Below are 18403 nucleotides of genomic sequence, written 5' to 3' on the forward strand. Positions count from 1 at the left end.
TCCCGCTCCGCCATTGGCCGCGGCCAGGGCGCCCGGCACCGGGCTTCCGATTGGCTGTTCCCGTGGCAACGCGCGGCGGGGGCGCGGCGGAGGGCGTGGCCCGGGGTGGCCCCTCCCGGCGCAGAGGGTTTGTTTGCGGCCGCCCGACGGTGGCGGACGGAGCGCCGGGGAGAGCCGGGCCGAGCCGAGCCTCCGCGGGACGGGCATGAGGAGCGGCGGGACGCGGAGCCGCCAGCGCCCCCCGCCCGGGGCCGGTGCGCCGTGGGCAGCCCGGCGGAGCCCGCCGGTTCGCGGGCCCTGAGGCGCCAGTGACCAGCGGCTGGCCCCCGGCGACCCGTCGCCGCTCGGTTACGACGCTGCCTGCCCGCCCGCCCCGTCCCGCGGGAGCCGTCTGAGGGGAGACCTGGGCTATGCGGTGGTGGCTGCGCGCCGCTGTCCTCAGCCTGCTCGCCGGCGCCGGCTCTGAGGGTAAGGGGCCGCCGTGCCGCCCGCGGCGGAGTGGTTGAGGCGGGGCGGGGGCGGCCGCACTGCCAGCGGGACCGGTCCGGCCGGGGCCGAGTCCCCGTGAGGGCGGGTGGCGGCGGGGCCAGCGCACGTGGGGCCGGTGGCGGTTCCGTCCCGCCGGCGAGGCTCACCCCTCCCGCCTTGGTCCCGGCAGGCAGCGGCCAGAGCGAGTCGCGGGCCGCGGTGGGGCGGGTTGGGGAGAGCACAGTGCTGGGCTGCGACCTCCTGGACGCCCACGCGGCCCGTCCCCCGCTCTACGTGATCGAGTGGGTCCGCTTCGGCTTCGTCCTCCCCATCTTCATCAAGTTCGGGCTCTACTCGCCGCGGGTGGACCCGGAGTACGTCGGTGAGTCCCGCGGCGGTGGGTGGTTGCAGGGTCCCGAGGGTCCCCCCGGCCCCAGACTGGGGGCTGGGGTGCGCGGGCGGCAGCGGGCGAGGCCGGCTGGGCTGGCTCTGGTGCCCCCACCCCCTCTGGTGTCCCCCAACCCCGCTTTCCTTGGCCGGGCCCCAGCCGAGGGCTGCTGCTGTCAGACTGCATTAATCACGCTCCTGGGGCAGTGGGGAAGCACAGGGCTCCCCCGCCGGCCCCAGGCGCCAGGAGGGAATGCAGTGGGGCCAGGGAGGCTGCCTGCAGGCGTGGCTGGAGTGGGGGCCAGTAGGGATGGGGAAACACAGCCCCTGGCCCACCTCAACGGCAGGAGGGATCGCTACTGTGGTGGAGAGTGGGAGAAGCTCCCCAGACAGGCAGCTCCCGGCACGCCAGCCATCACTTCCATCACTGTGGCCTCTGGCTGCTGGGGCCTCCCGCAGCACCACCTGCTTGGGAACAGGATAGCTGAGAGCCCACCTGCCTGGGCTGTGCCATCAAGACACTGCCCTGCCACGCTGCCCTGGCTCTCCTGCCTGCTCTGCTGTTCTGGACCAGGGCTGGTGATGGTGGAGCGCCCTGTGCCAGAGGCTGCAGGGACCCAGGCACTGCTGTGGCTCATGCAGGTTGCTTGAAGATTGAGCCTGGGGAGGGGATTTTGGTGAAGCTGCTAATTGGAGCAAAGCTGTGCTGGGTGAAGGGCTGCGGCGTGGGAGGGGGATATTCTCCTCTTTACAGGATATTTAAAGTGAAGCGGTGGCAGACGTTGAGGGATCCCTGTGAGAGGGATCCCTGCAAGCACAGAGATGAAGACAACAGGAGCGTTCCTCGAGGACAAGGAAGCCAGGGCGGAGGTGAAGGGCTGGCAGCTGGCCAGCATTTTGGGCTGAGCCCGGCCCTGACAGCCTGTGGCAGCAACGCACTGAAATCCTCCCTCCAGACCTCCCATGGGATGGCACGAGAATGGCTGGAGTGCTGGATCATGCCTGCCCTCGCTGCTGAAACTGGCCCTTGCCTAAAAAACACACAGCAGGCTGAGGTTTGAGCCAGCCCCTATACTGCCTGGCCACAAGCAGAGCTGTGCTGCCTCCTCCCAGGCTGGGCAGGGGGAGATCGATTTTGGGGCACACTTGGGTCTCTCCCTGCTGCCAGCCTTGCCCAGGGGACACCTTTGCAGCCAGCCCTGAGCTGGCTCTGTGGGACCGTTGGTGACAACAAACCAGCCGGTGATGGCAAGGCACCTGCTTTTCTTGTTACCTGAGCCCGGCATCCTGGGGCCCCTCAGCCGCCGGAGCTCAGATGACCCAGAAAGGGGCTGGCAGCATCCTGCCTGCACTACCCTCAGCCCTCCCCCTTGTCCCTGCTGCCAGCACAGCCCTCCGGGATGTGGGAGCAGGATGGGCTGCTCCAGGATCAGTGCCTGTGGGGGAAGGGGTGTGCTGAGGAGTCTGGTTGCTGTAATGAGGCTGAGGTGGGTGGGCAGGGGGGGCTAGTGGCTGTCGCCATAGCAGCAGGATGGCTTGTTTACAATCCTCTGGGAAGGGATGGAGGAAAGGGCAGGGGCTGTGGGCACAGCGTAAGGGTGAGGGCTGCCTCTGCTTCCAGCCCTTCCCAGGTGGGGCTGATGAACTGTCACCCAGAGGGACCAGGGAGCCCCCACTGTCACCGGCGTCCCTTGTGGGGCAATTTGGAGCATCCTGGGGATGGGGTGGGCTGAAGCTGCCTCTTTGGGAGCCCTCAGGTCACTCGGTGGGGAATGGGGTCAGCTCTCCCCCAGATACCACTGTTCCCTGTGGTGGTATAGGCGGCTGTCCAGTGCCATCAGCTGGGCTGGAGCAGGGCTGGTGGTCCCTGGCCTGGCTGCCTGCTTGGTCACCATGTCCCTGGTGGCAACAAGCACAGCAACTGGGGCTGCAGCCCCCTTTGTGTCCCTCTGAATGATGGTTGCCAGGCACTGAGGGATGCTGGTCTGGAGGGCAGTGGAGGTTTTGTTATCAGCAGGGTGGTGGAAGAGGAGGAGGGGGCTGGGGCCAGCACAGGGGATTAGGGGGAGGCTGGGGATCGTCCCCAGGGCACTCTGATCCCTTCCAAAGGGACCTTTGTTCAGCATCCTGCTCCTCCTCTCTGGATCCTGGGGCTGTGAGCTGGTGGCTGCAGGCAGGGATGGGGTTTCCCAGGGCTTGACGTGGGAGCTGGCTCTGGGGTGAGGAGTGGAAGGACCCCTTGTCGGGTGTTTTGCCGTTGCTCCCACCCCTGTCGCTGCTCATGCCACACCCCCTGCGTGGTCGGGGGTTTGTCTGGAGTGTTGCTTTGTGCTCTGAGTGAGGGATGTTGCTGGAGGCACCCAGATATGTCCATCCGTCCCCGCACCTCCTGCCACAGGATATGCGGTGGGTCTGGGCTGGCCATGGGGAGAAGCAGGAGGGCTGGGAGATGCAGCAGGTGGTCGGAAGAAGCTCTGGGCATTGTTGGGAAGGGTTTGCACCTGTTTGTATGCTGGGTTTTAAAGGGTTGCACAGGATCGTATGTGATCCTGTCCCTCAACTGCCCAGCCTCTGTGCCCAAACCAGCCTGCCCGGGTCCCGTCGCTGCTGCTCTTCCTCCTTGCCAGGCTCATTCGGCAGGATGCAGCCTCCTGCTGCCAGTCACACCTCTGCAGGGCCTGGCCTGGGCTCCAGTGGGTTGGGCGGCATGTGGGGACTGCCTGTGGCACTGAGCTCCTGGGTAGAGCTGATGGCAAGGTTTGGCAAAACTTACTTTGCTGGAAGTGCTTCAGGAAGCTGCTGGTCCCGGGGAGCTCTGGGATGTCGGTGGGAGTGTTGCGGGCTGCAGCAGTGCCAAGGGCTGCCTGTGGTGCTGCCAGCGCTGTGGCATGCTGGAAGCAAAGCCACCCCGAGCAATGGGACACCTGGGGCTAATCCCACATCTCTGGCCTGGCGCAGCTCTCTGGGCCATCAGTACCTGTAACAGGGTTGGGGGCACGTAGCCCCGGGGATGCCATGGCAGTGGGCGCCGCTGGCTGCGCACCCTGACCGGGGCTGAGCCAATTGCCTGCGGCACGCCTGAGCCGATTATGGCTCTGATAATAGCCCAGGGGATTAAAGAGCAGTGCTCGCTGTGGCTTTGCGCCGTTATCCTCCTCCTCATCAAAGAGGCCATGGGGCACAGGGCTGCTGCCTGCTTGGGGTGATGGCCCCACAGCCCAGGAGAGTCCCCCACCGCCGTGCCCCACGAAGGGGTCTGTAAGGCTCATCCCTGTGAGGCAGGCAAGGGGTTCAGCCTTACCCCTGCCCTGTGCTGCAGGGACGGGGGACAGTGCAGAGGTGCCCAGGGCTTAGCAGGGCTCCTAACGGTGAGGCTGCTGGGGGAGGTCCTGGGGGAAAGGGCGGCCGAGGCTGGGGGGGGAGGGTCCCTGAAAGGTGAGGGGGAAGGATTTTGCAGACAGGCTGGCAGCTCCAGGGGGAGGCAGAGGTAGGAGTGGGACCAGCTCTCTTGCCCAGCTGATGAGAATGATGCTCAAGGTGCACTGATCTGCCTTGCTGAGGGGTCCCTGCCAAGGCCACCCTGCATGGGGGGCAGGTGCAGAGGCTGCCACCAAGTCTCTCCTCTCCTGTTTCCCCAGCAGCGGCAGCGCATGTAGCACTAAATGTCGGTGTGACCAAGCTCCACCACAGCATGGCTGCCCCAGCTTTTGCCCCACAGCCATTCTCAGCCCCCTGTGGCGCCAGCTGAGGTGGAAGAAGCCCAGGCAGACCCTGCTGTTGCCAAGTGGGGCAGTCGGCCCCGCTCCGCATGGAAGCCTCTGAGCCCACAGCAGGGGCGGATGCTGCGGGGGTGGGTGGCTCTCCCTGAACCAGCAGTGCTGGCTGTGACAGTCATTCCTGGGTGTGCAGGTCGTGTGCGGATCGAGGAAGGCGCCTCGCTGCGCATTGACCTCCTGCGTGCCGAGGACCAAGGCTGGTATGAGTGCCGTGTGCTCTTCCTCGACCGGCACAGCACCGACGCAGACTTCCAGAACGGCACCTGGATCCATCTCACCGTCAATGGTACTGTTGATCCCACCCTCTGTTGCTTCTCTCTGCCTGACACCCTCCAAGATCTCTCAGGGCTGGTGCTAGATCCACTGGTCTTCCAAGACCAGTTGAGCTGGACCTGGGTGTAAGGGTCTGGCCTTGTCTTTACAGCACCTCCCACCTTCCTGGAGACCCCCCCGGCATTTGTGGAGGTGCGGGACCGGGACACACTGAGCCTTACCTGCAGAGCTGTTGGCAACCCCCAGCCTGTTGTCATCTGGAAGAGGAGCGACCTGGCTGTCCAGAGCGAGGACACAGTGCAGGTGAGGACAGCAAACCACCAGTTATCCCCACTGTGGTGTGTCCCCCCCCCTCGGCCAGGTCTTGTGGGGCAGCCAGGCATGCAGAGCGATACAGCTCTGCTTGGCTGGAGAGCAGGCAGCCATCCCCACCATGGTGGCACCTCCACCAACCCTGGTCACAGCATCATTTCCTGAGAGTGTCATGTCCCTTGGTGGCCATGCCATGTGCTTGGTGCTGTTGCAGGTAAGGAATGGGACGCTGAGCATCGCCATTGTGGAGCGCGCCAGCGCAGGCACCTACACCTGCCATGCTTCCAGCAAGGAGGGTACCATCACCCACACCACCCGCGTTCTTGTGCAGGGTAAGAGCAGGTGCTCACCCAGCCATGGCCCTGTGGGCCACCCCACTGGGTGTTGCAGGACACGGAGGAAGCCGCATTACAGGTTGATTTTGGGGCAGGTGCGGGTATGATGGGCTCTGGGAGCAATGGGGGCTGTCCCCTGTCCCCAGCCCTCAGCATCCCCTCTGCTCCACAGGTCCACCCGTCATTGTGGTGCCACCCCAGAACATCACCGTCAACATCTCCCAAGATGCCTTTCTGGCGTGCCAGGCTGAGGCATACCCAGGAAACCTCACCTACACCTGGTTCCAGGGCAGCAGCAACGTCTTCCACCTCAGGTACTTCAAGGATGGGGATGGCACCGAGGCGGCTGCAGGCTCCTACCAGCAGTGCTGGGGCTGGAAAGGGCTGATGTGGCCCTGCAAAGCCTGGATTGGCGCACATGGACCAGCTGGGTGCATGGCGGGGGTGTTTGCTCATCTCAGGGCAGTGGGGATGGTCCCAGCTGCACCACTCACCACCACCCCCTGATTCCCTTGCAGTCATCTCCAGGCTCGGGTCCGCATCCTGGTGGACGGGAGTCTCTTGCTCCAGCAAACGACCCCAGACGATGCTGGCAAATACACCTGCATCCCCAGCAATGGGCTGTGGAAGCCGCCTTCTGCCTCAGCCTTTGTCACAGTGCTGTGTAAGAGCCCTGCAGCCCCTCACTAGCCTGGGCCGTGCTATCACCTCAGAAAGGCCCTGCTGGGCCAGCCCACGGGGGTCCCTGATGGCCATGGTGGGAAGGGATTGCCTCTTCAGCTGCCACAGGGACCCGGGCTCCCAGCCACCCCCATGCAGGCCCTGGCACCCTGCTTGTCCTCACAGATCCAGCACAGGTGACCACCATGCTCCCAGAGACCTACTTGCCCAAGGGGATGCAGGGTGTGATCCGCTGCCCCACCAGGGCCAACCCCCCGCTGCTCTCTGTCAGCTGGACAAGGGACGGGCAGCCACTGGAGCTGGACAAGGTACCGCTGTTTGCACCTGCCCCTGCCTTCCCACCCTCTCAAGCCCCTCATCCTGACCCCACGTCCCCTTCTCCCAGCTCCCTGGCTGGTCTGCAAGATCAGACGGCTCCATTGTCATTGCAACGGGGAACGACGATGTGCTGGGAGTGTACACATGTACCCCATACAACAGCTACGGCACAGCCGGCGAGTCCCAGCCGATGCGTGTCTTGCTCAAGGTGCGGCTGTGGGGGTGTGCATGCTGCCCGAGCCCAGGCTGCTCCCACCCTGCCATGCCGAGCAGCCTGCCTGCATTGTGTGCCTGTCAGCCTGCCCTGCTGCGGGTCTGTGCCATGTCCCGCCTGCTGCCAAGCCCTACACTGTGCATCCCTGTCTTCCAGGACCCCCCCACCTTCACGGTGCGCCCCAAGGAGGAATACTTCCAGGAGGTGGGCCGGGAGCTGGTGATCCCCTGTACAGCCCATGGGGATCCCCCACCCACCATCACCTGGCTGAAGGTAGGATCCACCGCTTGGGGGAACCAGCTGCACCCTCCTGGGAGGCAGATACTGCTTTGAGCTCTGGGGCATCCCTCCTAGGGCAGTCCCTGTGTCCCTCACCGATGCTGCAGGGTCACATCTCTCCTGGTTCCTGCAGGAGAAGGGTCCCAGGGCACTTTGCTTGTTTTGTCTTTGCCTTCTAAGAAAACAGGGCAAAATCCTGCCCCTTGGTTTCTAAACCAGCCTCAGGGTGGTGTATCACATCAAGTCCCATTTTTCCCAGGGCCCTGGTGTTGCAGGGTCACTGCAGAGCAGCCATCCTGGCCCTGCGATGGGGTAGGCTGGGTGGTCACCCACTGTCAGTGTGTTGGTGCTTTGCCATGCAGATGGGCAGCATGGGGAAGAGTGGTGCCCAGGTGGATGGGAACAACAGCCTCGTCTTCCGCCCACTTGTCAAGGAGCAGCACGGGGTCTGGGAGTGCACGGCCACCAACCAGGTGGCCAGCGTCAGCACTGCCACCTCTGTCCATGTACTGGGTGAGTCGCCAGTCCGTAGGTGCTGGGCTGCCCTGGGGTGGACAACACTGGCCCCTGCTGTGCTGGAAGGGGTGGAAATGCCCCTGCACAACTTGTCCAAGCCACCCAGTCTGACACATCTCTCTGCTTCCCCCACTAGGTACCAGTCCTCATGCTGTCACCAATGTCTCTGTGCTCCCGCTTCTGCTGGCAGCCAACATCTCCTGGGAGCCAGGGTTTGATGGAGGCTATTTCCAGAGGTTCAGCGTCTGGTACACACCACTGTGAGTGCCCACAGGCAGAGTCTGGTGTCCCACACAGCCTCCACTCTACCTGGGGCCCTTGGCTCTGGACTCATGGGTCCCACATCTCCTCAGGGTGAAGCATCCGCCCCGGGCTCATCATGACTGGGTGTCGCTCTCAGTGCCAGTGGGGGCTCAGCACCTGTTGGTGGAGAATCTGCAGCCAGACATGAGCTACCAGTTCAGCGTCCTGGCTCAGAACAAGCTGGGCAGCGGTCCCTTCAGCCAGATTGTCACCTCCATGCCCAGAGGTGAGAGGGGGCCTGTGCACTCCCTAGAGCAGCCCTGGCCCCCCAAAGGCCTTAAGCACCTGGGAGGCTCCTGGTTTGGCCCTGCTGTCCCCCCACGCCAGCATCCCCCTTTCTCCTCAGGCTTCCCAGTGACCACAGTGCCTCCAGACCCACCAGCCATGACCATGCGCGTCTTCCTGTCCCCGCCGCAGGCTCTGACCGCCAACGAGACTGTGCGTGGGGTCCTGCTGCAGTGGGAGCCCCCGGCTCAGTTCTCGGTGGCGCTAAGCGGCTATGCACTGGAGCTGCGGCAGGACAAGGGTGGCTGGGAGGTGCTGGACCGCTCCATCCCCAGCACGAAGACCCAGGTCCTGGTGCCAGGACTTATCAAGGTGAGAATCTGACCCTGGCTGTGAGCCTGTTACCCAGAGCCAGAGCACTCTGCAATGCTGCAGAGCCACTTAGCTCTGCAGCTGTGTGAGCTGAGGCTTGGCTGGCCACTGCCATCAAGGCTAATGGTCCTCTGCTCCCCCAGGACGCCTTCTATGAGTTCCGACTGGTGGCCTTTGCTGGCAGCTACATCAGCAATCCCAGCAACACGGTGAACATCTCCACAGCAGGTGAGGCCTGGGCTGCTACCTGCTCACTCTTCTTGCACTGGGGACAGAAACCAGGGGGGTAAAGTGCTCGGCATGGCTAGGATCTTCCTGAACGGAAACCCCTTCATGCTGCTCCCACTCCCAAGTGTCCCTGCCGCTAGATCAGGGGATGCAGAACCCAGAGCAGGACCCCCAAAGCTAATGCTGTGGGAACACCCAACTCCACATGTGGATGTGCTGTGACTTCAGTCTCCTGGACCAGGTAGCAGGAGAGCTCTGTGTGGAGCACCCCTGCTCCTGGTGCCCAGCACAGCAGAGGGCACGGGTCTGCCCAAAGGCAGGTCTGCCCTGAGGGGTGGGAGAGCCGAGGCTTTGCTGTTTATCCCTGTGGTGCCAGCGACACAAGAGAGGCTGTGCCCCCTATGCTGGCGTGCTCTGCAGGTAGCCAAGCTTCTGATGGCGTCTCCTGTTTGACCCAGGCATGGAGGTGTATCCGTCTCGCACCCAGCTGCCAGAGCTCCTGCCACAGCCAGTGCTGGCTGGGGTCATCGGGGGGATCTGCTTCCTTAGCGTGGCTGTCATCTTCAGCACCATGGCTGCCTGCATCATGAACCGCCGGCGTGCCGCCCGCATCCAGAAGCGAAGGCAAGGTAGGAGCCAGCTGGCTGGGTGCAGGTGCCTGGATCCCGGGACTCCCGGAGAGCTCAAAGTGCCAGGGTGCAGGGCAGCAGAAGCCAGTGCCCAGGGCAGGGACAGGCCAGCCCAGGGCTGGGGGGCTCACCAGGGACGGTAGTAGGGCTGAGTGGGTGCTGCCATCTCACCATCACTTGAGTTGCTCGCTGTGTGATCCCCTTGTGTTCTCATGACCTTCCAGATCCACCACTCGTCTTCTCCCCCAGCAAGAAGCTTCCACCTCCACAGTAAGTCATGCCATGCCATGCCACACTCCTTCCCCCTCCCACTCCCTCCCTGTCTGGCTGTCCTCCCCATTGTTCATTCACTGCTGGCTGGGGGTGGAGGGACAGGCTGGGGGGCATCCCCCATTGCCACTGGCTGAGGGCTGGCTGCAGAGAGGCATTAGGAGCGGGGTGCTGCGGTCAGGGCGTGCTGTGTAGTGGGGCTCCCCGGCATGCTTCCTCCAGGGAGTTTTGGCTGAAGAAAGGAGCAGAAGGAGCAGGAGCAGGTCTGTCAAGCCCACAGCAGTGGTGCAGGGTCATGGAACCTGCTGCCAGATGCCTGGCACAAGCTCTCCCGGCACGGGGAGCAGCTGGACAAGCCTGGAGATGGGATGGGAATACTGCAGCAGCTCCCTTCTTCCTTACAGTAATTCTCCTGGCTCTGGTAGCCCAGACAGCACCATGAAGCTGAAGCTGCACTCATCATCCTACCGGAGCCTGCACCGGATGCTGCTGTGGGGTGAGAAGGCTGGCACCAGCCTGGGTCTCAGCATCGCTGGGTCTGGCTCCCAGTACACTGTGTATGAGAGCCACGTCAGGGAGCACATGCCCCTGGAGCGGATTTGCCGTGGCCCCGATGGGCGCTTCGTGGTGGAGACCAACGCACAGCCACAGGAGAGTGGCATTGGGGAGCTGCCCTATGCCGAGCCAGAGCCATACCCCCAGCAGGACCCCGCAGGGCCACAGCCCGAGCCCTACCTCCAGCTGCCCACAGTGGAGGAAAAGGAGCCCATCTGCTGTAAGGGGGTCTCACTGCGCCCCCGGCCCACGGGGCAGGCCCGCCAAGGAGCCTGGGCTGCCAGCTACCGCCAAGGCCGCTACTTTGGCTATGGCAGCAGCAGCCCAGTGGATGAGGCTGCAGCACTGTGCATCATCAACATCAGCCCTGTGGCCTCTGCCTCAACTCTGCCTTACAGCACCATGGAGGAGCTGCGTGACAGCTCCGACAGCACCGGGCCCTGCCAGAGCACTGCCAGCGCCCTGTGGGACTCTCTACCCCTCGAGGGTTCACCCCGACTGCCCCTCAACACCCCAGCCCCCCCCAGCCTCGGGTGCAGCCAGCCGTCAGCCGGCTCCCTGGCCCAGAGCGGGATCCTCCAGTACCTAAGCCTGCCCTTCTTCAAGGAAATGTGCGTCGATGGCGACTGGACGCCCCCAGAGGAGCCAGCAGAGCCTGGCCATGCCAGCAGCCCCCAGGAGCCTGCCAGCAGCCTGCCACCTGCCCTGCCAGGGGCTGGGGGCTCCCCGCAGCACATGAGACAGACACTGTGCCCGGACTGCACTGACATGTGTGCCAACGCCACCTCCCCCGCAGCCACTGCTTTCCTCCAGCCCCCTAGGCTGCCCGTGGGTCCTGCCAAGGCCTCGCTGCCCGGCACTGCTGCTTGGCCTGGCTCCCCCAGCCCTGGGGCCAGCCTGCGACCCCCGCCCCAGCTGGCTCACCACCTCCCCTCTGGCAGTGGCAGGACTGAGGCCATGCCCTTGGCCAGCACTGCAGAGCCCGGCTGGGCACCAGGCAGGCCACCAGATACTGCTGCCCTGGAGAAGTTGGTGCGGGGCAGTTTGACCAGCCAGAGCAGTGGCCGGGGCAGTGCCTCCTTCCTGAGGCCCCCCTCGCTGGCACCATCGCTGGGGGGCAACTGCCTGGGCACCCCCATGGGGGACAGGGGCAGTTGGCACAGTGGAGGCTCAGCACCAGAGGAGGGCAGGGCAAGGATGGATCCAGCCCTTGGCGGCGCTGGAAAGAGGTGAGCTGCAGACAGGAGGCTGGGGACGAGCTGGCTCATGCCAGGGCAGCTCTCGGCCTGTCCCATGGGGCTCGGCCAGGGTGTTCCAGTATGGAGCCACCTGACTGCCTCCCGGCCCCTGGCCATGCCCCAGCTGCTTCTCCCTGGGGCTGGCCCGTTACGGGATCCCCCTGTCCCTGCCCCTGGGCACCACCACCCCAGCTCTCCCCACAGCATCCCTGCCTGCCCTCGCCCCTGCTGCCTGTTTTCCTCCCTCTGGATGCTAGTGGGGGGGCTGTCCTGACACCCGTACCCGCAGGAGGAACACCTCGGTGGATGAGAACTACGAGTGGGATGCGGAGTTTGCCCTGGAGTCGGACATTCTGGAGGCACTGCAGCTCTACCGCGGTGGGAACCCAGCACGGCCCGTCTCCACCATCGCTCTGCGTGACTTGGAGCGGCAGAGTGAGTGCGGCACCCCCTGACCACCATGGGCTCGTGGGGCTGTCCCCTACCCTTTCTGGGGTGAGGTGACTGGGAGAGAGGGGTGGCAGGGCCCTTTGGCACCCGTGTTCCCTGGGCACTGCAGGCGCGTGATGTAGCCGGGTTGGATGGTGCCTGTCTCCTTGCAGAGCCTGGCGGCGGCTCCTCCCCGGTGAGCTCGGTGTCGGCGGAGGCGCTGGTGTCGGCGGGCAGCCCCGTGGAGTATGGAACGGCCCTGTGCCAGGAGCTGGCAGCGTTCCGGCGTCGCAGGGAGGCGGCCCAGCAGCGACAGCAGCAGCTGGGTGCCCGAGGGTGCGGTGCCGAGCGCTTCGAGCTGGCCACGCTGCTCTAGGGACCCCCTGAGACCGCCCGGGCCGGGAGAGAAGGATGTTGGGGTGGAATAAAGCCGCGTGAGAGCAGCACCCAGCTCCTGTTTGGGAGGGGCGACGGTGCCCACCATCCCTCCCACCCCGGGGCACCCACCACCCCCTGACTCGCCGCACCCAAGCCCCCAGCCCCTCCAGGGTCCTGCAGCTTCCCCTCGCAGCTCCTCCCGTCCTCGTGCTCCCTACCCCCCCGGGGGAGCCCCCCCGCCGCGTCCCATCTCCCCTTAATCCTGCTCCATTCCCCCCCTACCTGCTGCCCCCCCCCCGCCGTCTGCCCTGCCCTCGTGCTTTCGTTCCCGGTGGCCCCCCCGGACGGTCCTTGCTCTGTCGCCCTGGTGTGTGCCTCGCCCGCCCCAGCCCACCCCGCACGGTGTCATCGTCTCCCCGGGCCGCGGGCGGGGCGGGGTCTGGCGGCGGTTCCCTGCGGGGCGGGGCCTGCGCGCCTCGTTCCCTTATATGGTCACGCCGAGGGAGCGCGTCATGGGGTGGGGCCCAAAGCGCACTACGTCACCCCCCGCCCCGGGGTGTTCCGGGGGTCGACCGGGGGCTCTGTTACGGGTCACACCGGGTCACCCCCGGGCTGTGTCCCGGACCTCGCCCATCTCCCCGCGGGTCCTGCCTGTGTGTTGCCCCGGTCTGTCCTGCCACCTCCCCCTGCCCCATCCTGCCCTCTAGGGTCACCCCCGGCTCTGTGCCCCCAGACCTGCACCACATCACATCGTGGCCTCTGGTCTGATCTTGCGGCGTCCCCCTCATCCTGCCCTGTGTCGCCAGGGTCCCCCATGTCCCCTGCATCCATCCCACCCCTGTCCCACATGTCCTGTCCTTCCCCTGTGTCACCCACCACACTGTCGCCCTGGCTCCATCCTCCGAGCATGCTGCCCTGTACCACCTCCTCACCTCCGTATTGTCCCCAGACGTGCCCCTCCCAGGTCCTGCCTTGTGCCGCCCCTGGGGGCCTTCCCCCATTATCACCTGAGGCTGCCCCCAGGGCCCCTGTCCTCAAACCAACCTGTTGCCCACCCCCAGCCCCCATGTTCCCTGGCTGAGTCTCTCCAGGGTCCTGTCACCATTTCCCTACCTCTCTGTGTCACTCTTAAAGCTGTTATCCCAGGTCTTGCCACTCTGTCACCCTCATCCTGTCATCCTAACCCTACCTTCATGTCACCACCTGAGCTTGTCACCTCTGTCCCATGGGTTGCCCTGGTTCCCCATGTCATGTGCCGCCCGCTCTCTCAAGCTCATCTGCGTGTCCCCCAGCCGTGCACCCATGTCACTGAAGCCACTAGAAATCCCCGAAGGACACTTGTGACCTGGAGGGGGGTGCAGCAGACAGTGCGCAACCCGCTGCGTGGCACCCATGGCTGCAGGAGGGGCTGTGGCTACTGCGGGGGGGAGGGGGGGGGGACGGGGTTTGACAACGCTAAGGCTGGTCCCCACCGTGATGGTGTCCTTGCAGCCAAGCTCCAGAAGACTCAGCTGGCTCAGAAGGGCATGTGTTGAGCCCAGGATAGATTTTGGGTGCTGAGGGGTGGGTGGAGTTGTGGGGATGCCACAGCAGTGGCCCTGCCACCCATTCCGGAGGCAAATGGTGACTTCAGGCCGAGGTTTTTGTTTGTTGTTTTGGTTGCACTTCCCATGGAGATGGGACTTGTGCAAGCACCATTGTCCCTCCCTGCGCCACTGGAGATGCCATGGGTGCTGGGGAGGCTGCGTCCCTGTGGAGCCTGCAGCCCCTTCTGCCACTATGGCCAGGCCCTGATGGTCCCCACCACCACAGCAAGGCCCTGACACCCCCCACATCCCCTTCCACTGTGGGGACTGGGGCCCCTGCTACCACAGCTGGGCCCTGTCCCCATCACAGCCTTGTCCCCTGCTGCCACCATGCCAGGCTCTGTCTCCACCATGGTCACCACACCGCCCATGTCCCCCTGCCACTACAGTGACCCCATCCTCACCAAAACCTGCATGTCCCTCAAACACAACAGCCACCCTGTCCTCACCACAGCCACCCTGGCCCTGCCACAGCCACCCTGTCCTCACCTCAGCCATCCTGGCCCCACCACAACCCTTGTCCTGCCACCACGGCAGCCTTGCGCCTACCAAACCCCTCGTGTCCCCCTGCCACCGCCGCTGCCTTGGCTCCAACACAGCCCCCTGCCCCGCTCCCCCCTCTCCCCGCGGAGCTGCCGGGCGGGGCTGCCCGGGACGCGGTGGCGGCACGGCCCTAGCCCCGGCCCGGCGGACCCGCCCCGGGAGCGGGCGGTACCGGGCCGCCCCCGGCCGCGCTGACATCAGCCGTGAAAAGGGCGCGGGCGGCGGCATCCGCCACTGCCGCCCCGGGACCGCGGGATCGGCGCCGCAGGTAGGGCGGGGCGCGGGCGGCGGGCACCGGGCAGCGCCCGCGGGCACGCGCGGCAGGTGGGGATCGGGATCGGGGTGGGGACCGAGACGGGACCGGCCACTCTGCACTAAAATGGCCGAGGCCGCGCTGACCCGGGGGCACGGCGCGGGACCGGTCCCCCGAGGTGCCCCCTGCCCCGCCAGGCCGGGGTAACGGCTCCGGGCAGTGCCGGGCGCCGCGCCCGCGGAGCCACCGGCACACGCGGCCGCGCCCGGGAAGCGGGATCCGGGTGCGGCTTCCGTCCGCGCCGCTCCCGGCGCCCTGGGGGCGCGTCCGTCCCGGGGCTGCGGATCCGTCGGAGCTGGCGCGGCGGTCCCCGGCGCCGGGGCTGTGCCTCGCCCGAACCCCGGTCCCCTCCTCGCTGACCCCGGGGTGGCCGCGTCCCGGCCAGGCTGCGTCCGGTCCCCTCCCCGCTGCCCCCCCGCTGCCCGCGTGGTCCCCACGGTTGCCCTGGTCTCTGTATGGTCACCTCCCCGCTGATCCGGGGCTGGTTGTGGGGTCCCCTGGGCAGCTGTGTCCCAGGCAGGGGTCCCCCCCTTCGCTGGCCCCGGGGGTCTATGGGGGCCCCAGAGTGGCTGTGCCTGGGGAACAGTCCCCTCCCTGCTGCCTTCGGAGCGTCTCGGGGGTCCCCAGGGTGGCCCTTGGCTGGCTGGGGTCCCCCCCCCCGCTGCACTGAGGGGGTCTATGGGGTCTCCAGGGTGGCTTGGTCCCAGCTTAGGCTGGTTATAGCCCCCTCCCTGCTGGCCCCAGGAGACCTATGGTTCCCCAGGCTGTCTCTGGGGACACCAGGGTGGCACCATTCCAGCTGGGATCCCCTCCCAGCTGGCCGGGGCATGGTCCCGTCCCCGGGGCTGCCGTGGGCTGGCCGCGGTGGCCGTGCCTCAGCCGGGCTGCGTGCGGCCCCCTCTGGTTCGGTCCCCAGCCTGGCAGTGTCACAGCTGGGCTGGGGCCGGCCCTCCCCTCCCGTCTGGGCAAGCCCCAGCTGTGTCGGGGAATCAGCCCTGTCTGCACCAATTTCAGCTCCTCTTTGTTTCCCAACCGGCTTGGCCCCCGGCCGGGAGCTCCCCACACCCCGGGGAAGCGGCTCCCGCCCTGCGGGGGCTGCCTACACCCTAGCCCTTGCCCCAGGGAGCCCCACGGCTTTCGGGGGGGATGCCTGGCTGGCCCTGGACAGCCTGCGGTTGGGGGGTGGCTCTGGTGCTGAGGCTTCAAACCGCTGCCAGCGGCTGCCACCAGCTTCCCCAGGGGCTTGGGGCTGATTTTCCTCCTGTCCTGGTGAGCCAGGTTCCCGGTGACAGGAGCCCCAGGGCTTGAAGGCAGGTGTGTGACAGGGTTGAGCTCTGTCCCAAACTGACCTTGGTCCCCCCAGGTTCGGGCTGGGCTGCCCCAGGCCAGCAGCTGCAGCATGTCCCCAGCTGGGACGTGGGAGCCGTGGCTGGTAAGGGCCCCTGGATCCCTGGGGCGAGCAGCACACGCTCCTGTTTCTACGTGCCAGGGTGCCCCCCCAAACTCTGGGGGTGCAGGACTGTGTGCGGGAGATGATGCACGGCCCGGGCAGCACAGTGTACCCTCCGTGTCAGAGGGGGTCCAGACTGCCCCAGAGCTTGGAGCACCCCAGCTGTGTGGGCAGGGCAGTGCTGCTCTGCTTGTGCCCCACATGGGCACCTTGCACAACCCCCATCCTCCCCAGTGCAGATGGCACCGCTCCTGTGGTACCTTGGCCCAGGGCAGTGCCTGGCCACCAGGCCCGCCAGGTCCAGCTCTCCTGCCTGGGTAGAGGTGCTGCTGATGGCAACCCCAGGCCCTGTGCTCCCGAGCCAGTCCCAGGTCTGGCACGCAGCCCGAGCAAACGGGTGAGCTTTGCAACAAGCTTCGACTGGCACCAAGTGCCTGCCAAATGTACATGCGCTTGGTGGGGCTGAGCCTGAGGGGACAGGGATGCTCGGGGCAAGGGTCTGGCCCTGGCCTGGCATGGAAGAGCCACCATTCTGCCCACCCTGTCCAGGGCCAAATTTCCCTGTCACCCTTGGGTGGGCACAGGCCCAGCGCCCGCTCCTGGCTGGCTGGGCAGGAAGCAGGCAGGGCAGGGCAGAGCCCAGGCAGTGCCTGGCACGGGTGATAAGGCTGTGAGCCGGACATCCAGGCAGCCTGGCTAGGCAGGATGGGGCTTTGCCACGCTGCTGGGGAGCAGCCACAGTGTCACCCGCTGTGGACACGGTGGAACCCACTGTTTCGAGGGGCTCTGTCACACTGTGGTCCTGTGCTGGACACCCCAGTGTGGAGCTGCTGACAGGGGTCCGATCTCTGCAGACACCCCCGCACACCGTCAGCATGGCAAACCGGGGACCATCATACGGCCTCAGCCGGGAGGTGCAGCAGAAGATTGACCGGCAGTACGACCCCGAGCTGGAGCAGATTCTGGTGCGGTGGATCGTGGCGCAGTGTGGCGGGGATGTCGCGCAGCCGGCACCTGGCAGGGATGGCTTCCAGCAGTGGCTGAAGGACGGCACCGTGAGTACCCCCGGGGCCGGCTGGGGCAGGGGGCTGCTCTGCACCCCCTGACCCGCGGCTCCCCCCATGGCCAGGTGCTGTGTCGGCTCATCAACAGCCTGCACCCACGGGGCCAGGGGCCAGTGGCCAAGATCCAGGCATCCGCCATGGCCTTCAAGCAGATGGAGCAGATCTCGCAGTTTCTGCAGGCGGCTGAGCGCTACGGCATTGCTGCCACAGACATCTTCCAGACCGTGGACCTCTGGGAAGGTGAGTGGTTGGGTGGGCGCAGCGGGGTCAGGGTAGGGGCGGGACGGGGATGGAGCTGAGCCTGCCTGGGGCCTTGCAGGGAAGAACATGGCGTGCGTGCAAAGGACCCTGATGAACCTGGGCAGCCTGGCTGTGGCCAAGGGCGACGGGCTCTTCGTGGGAGACCCCAACTGGTTCCCCAAGTAGGTCATGGGTGCTGTGGGGGTGTGCTGGGCAGCGGGGTCCCACAGGGACGCTGACACCTGTCGTGCCTGCAGGAAGTCGCAGGAGAACCGTCGCGTCTTCTCTGAGGACAAGCTGAAGGAGGGGCAGAGCGTCATCGGGCTGCAGATGGGCACCAACCGGGGCGCCTCGCAGGCCGGCATGACGGGCTACGGCATGCCCCGCCAGATCCTCTAAGCGCCTGCGCCGACCCCCCCAGCTGCCCCCGGCGCAGCTGCCCCGGGCCCTGCCTGCCAGGGGCACCCCAGGGCTGGCCCCCAAACTGCCTTAACACCTGCCACGGGGACCAGCCGGGTGCCCCCTGGCCTGGGCACTTGCCCCCCTGCCAGTATTTCCGGGACCAAAGTCTTCTTTTTATTATTATTTGGCTGGGTGCAGGCGGGGAGCTGCTGCGCTGCCCCCCCATGACACTGCACCCACACACCCCCAGTGCCTTGGGGCCGTGGTGCCCCCCCAGCCCTGCTGCCGGGGGGGGGGCACCCCCCCGTGCCACAATAAACGGCTCTTCTTTCTACGCCTGGAGGGTCCTGATGCGGGGAGGGGGCTGGGCTAAGCCGGGGGCTCCCGCCAGGGTACAGGGCCTCTGGGCGAGGGGGCACCCCGGGGTGGGGACCCCCCCTGCGTTGCATCACGGCATGGCGGCAGCCGTGCCCCGGGGAGGGGCGGGGCCGGCGGGGAAGGGCGGGGCCGGCGTGAACGCGCATGAGGCCGCGGGTGTGCGTGCGGGGCGTGCCCGGGCACGCGCCCCGCACCATAGAGCGCCCCCTCCGCAGCCGAGCGCGGCCTTCGGCCCCGCCCC

General features: G+C 66.3%; 1 protein-coding gene across 4 annotated transcripts; it reads left to right on the forward strand.

Moving 5' to 3' along the window:
- The first annotated feature begins 108 nt into the window (after window positions 1-108).
- LOC119159201 (transgelin-2-like) lies at window positions 109-18118 on the forward strand. 4 transcript variants are annotated; one of them, XM_037411812.1, is made up of 23 exons: window positions 123-468; window positions 659-850; window positions 4765-4917; window positions 5056-5207; window positions 5431-5548; window positions 5724-5865; window positions 6070-6215; window positions 6398-6540; window positions 6618-6758; window positions 6921-7037; window positions 7406-7556; window positions 7696-7819; window positions 7913-8088; window positions 8209-8459; window positions 8603-8687; window positions 9146-9316; window positions 9541-9586; window positions 9991-11370; window positions 11669-11818; window positions 16953-17133; window positions 17208-17382; window positions 17462-17564; window positions 17640-18118. In XM_037411812.1, exons 1-23 carry the CDS (start codon window positions 411-413, stop codon window positions 17779-17781), a joined length of 4497 nt encoding a protein of 1498 aa, XP_037267709.1. In that variant the 5' UTR covers window positions 123-410; the 3' UTR covers window positions 17782-18118. The 4 variants fall into 4 exon arrangements, with proteins under 4 accessions (XP_037267706.1, XP_037267705.1, XP_037267709.1 ...); XM_037411809.1 differs by lacking the exons at window positions 16953-17133; window positions 17208-17382; window positions 17462-17564; window positions 17640-18118 and adding an exon at window positions 11982-12254 and having other exon boundaries at window positions 109-468; window positions 7478-7556; window positions 11669-11814; XM_037411808.1 differs by lacking the exons at window positions 16953-17133; window positions 17208-17382; window positions 17462-17564; window positions 17640-18118 and adding an exon at window positions 11982-12254 and having other exon boundaries at window positions 110-468; window positions 11669-11814.
- Window positions 18119-18403: the final 285 nt, after the last annotated feature.

The sequence above is a fragment of the Falco rusticolus genome, chromosome 19, assembly GCF_015220075.1.
Source record: "Falco rusticolus isolate bFalRus1 chromosome 19, bFalRus1.pri, whole genome shotgun sequence".
Taxonomy (NCBI): Eukaryota; Metazoa; Chordata; class Aves; order Falconiformes; family Falconidae; genus Falco; species Falco rusticolus.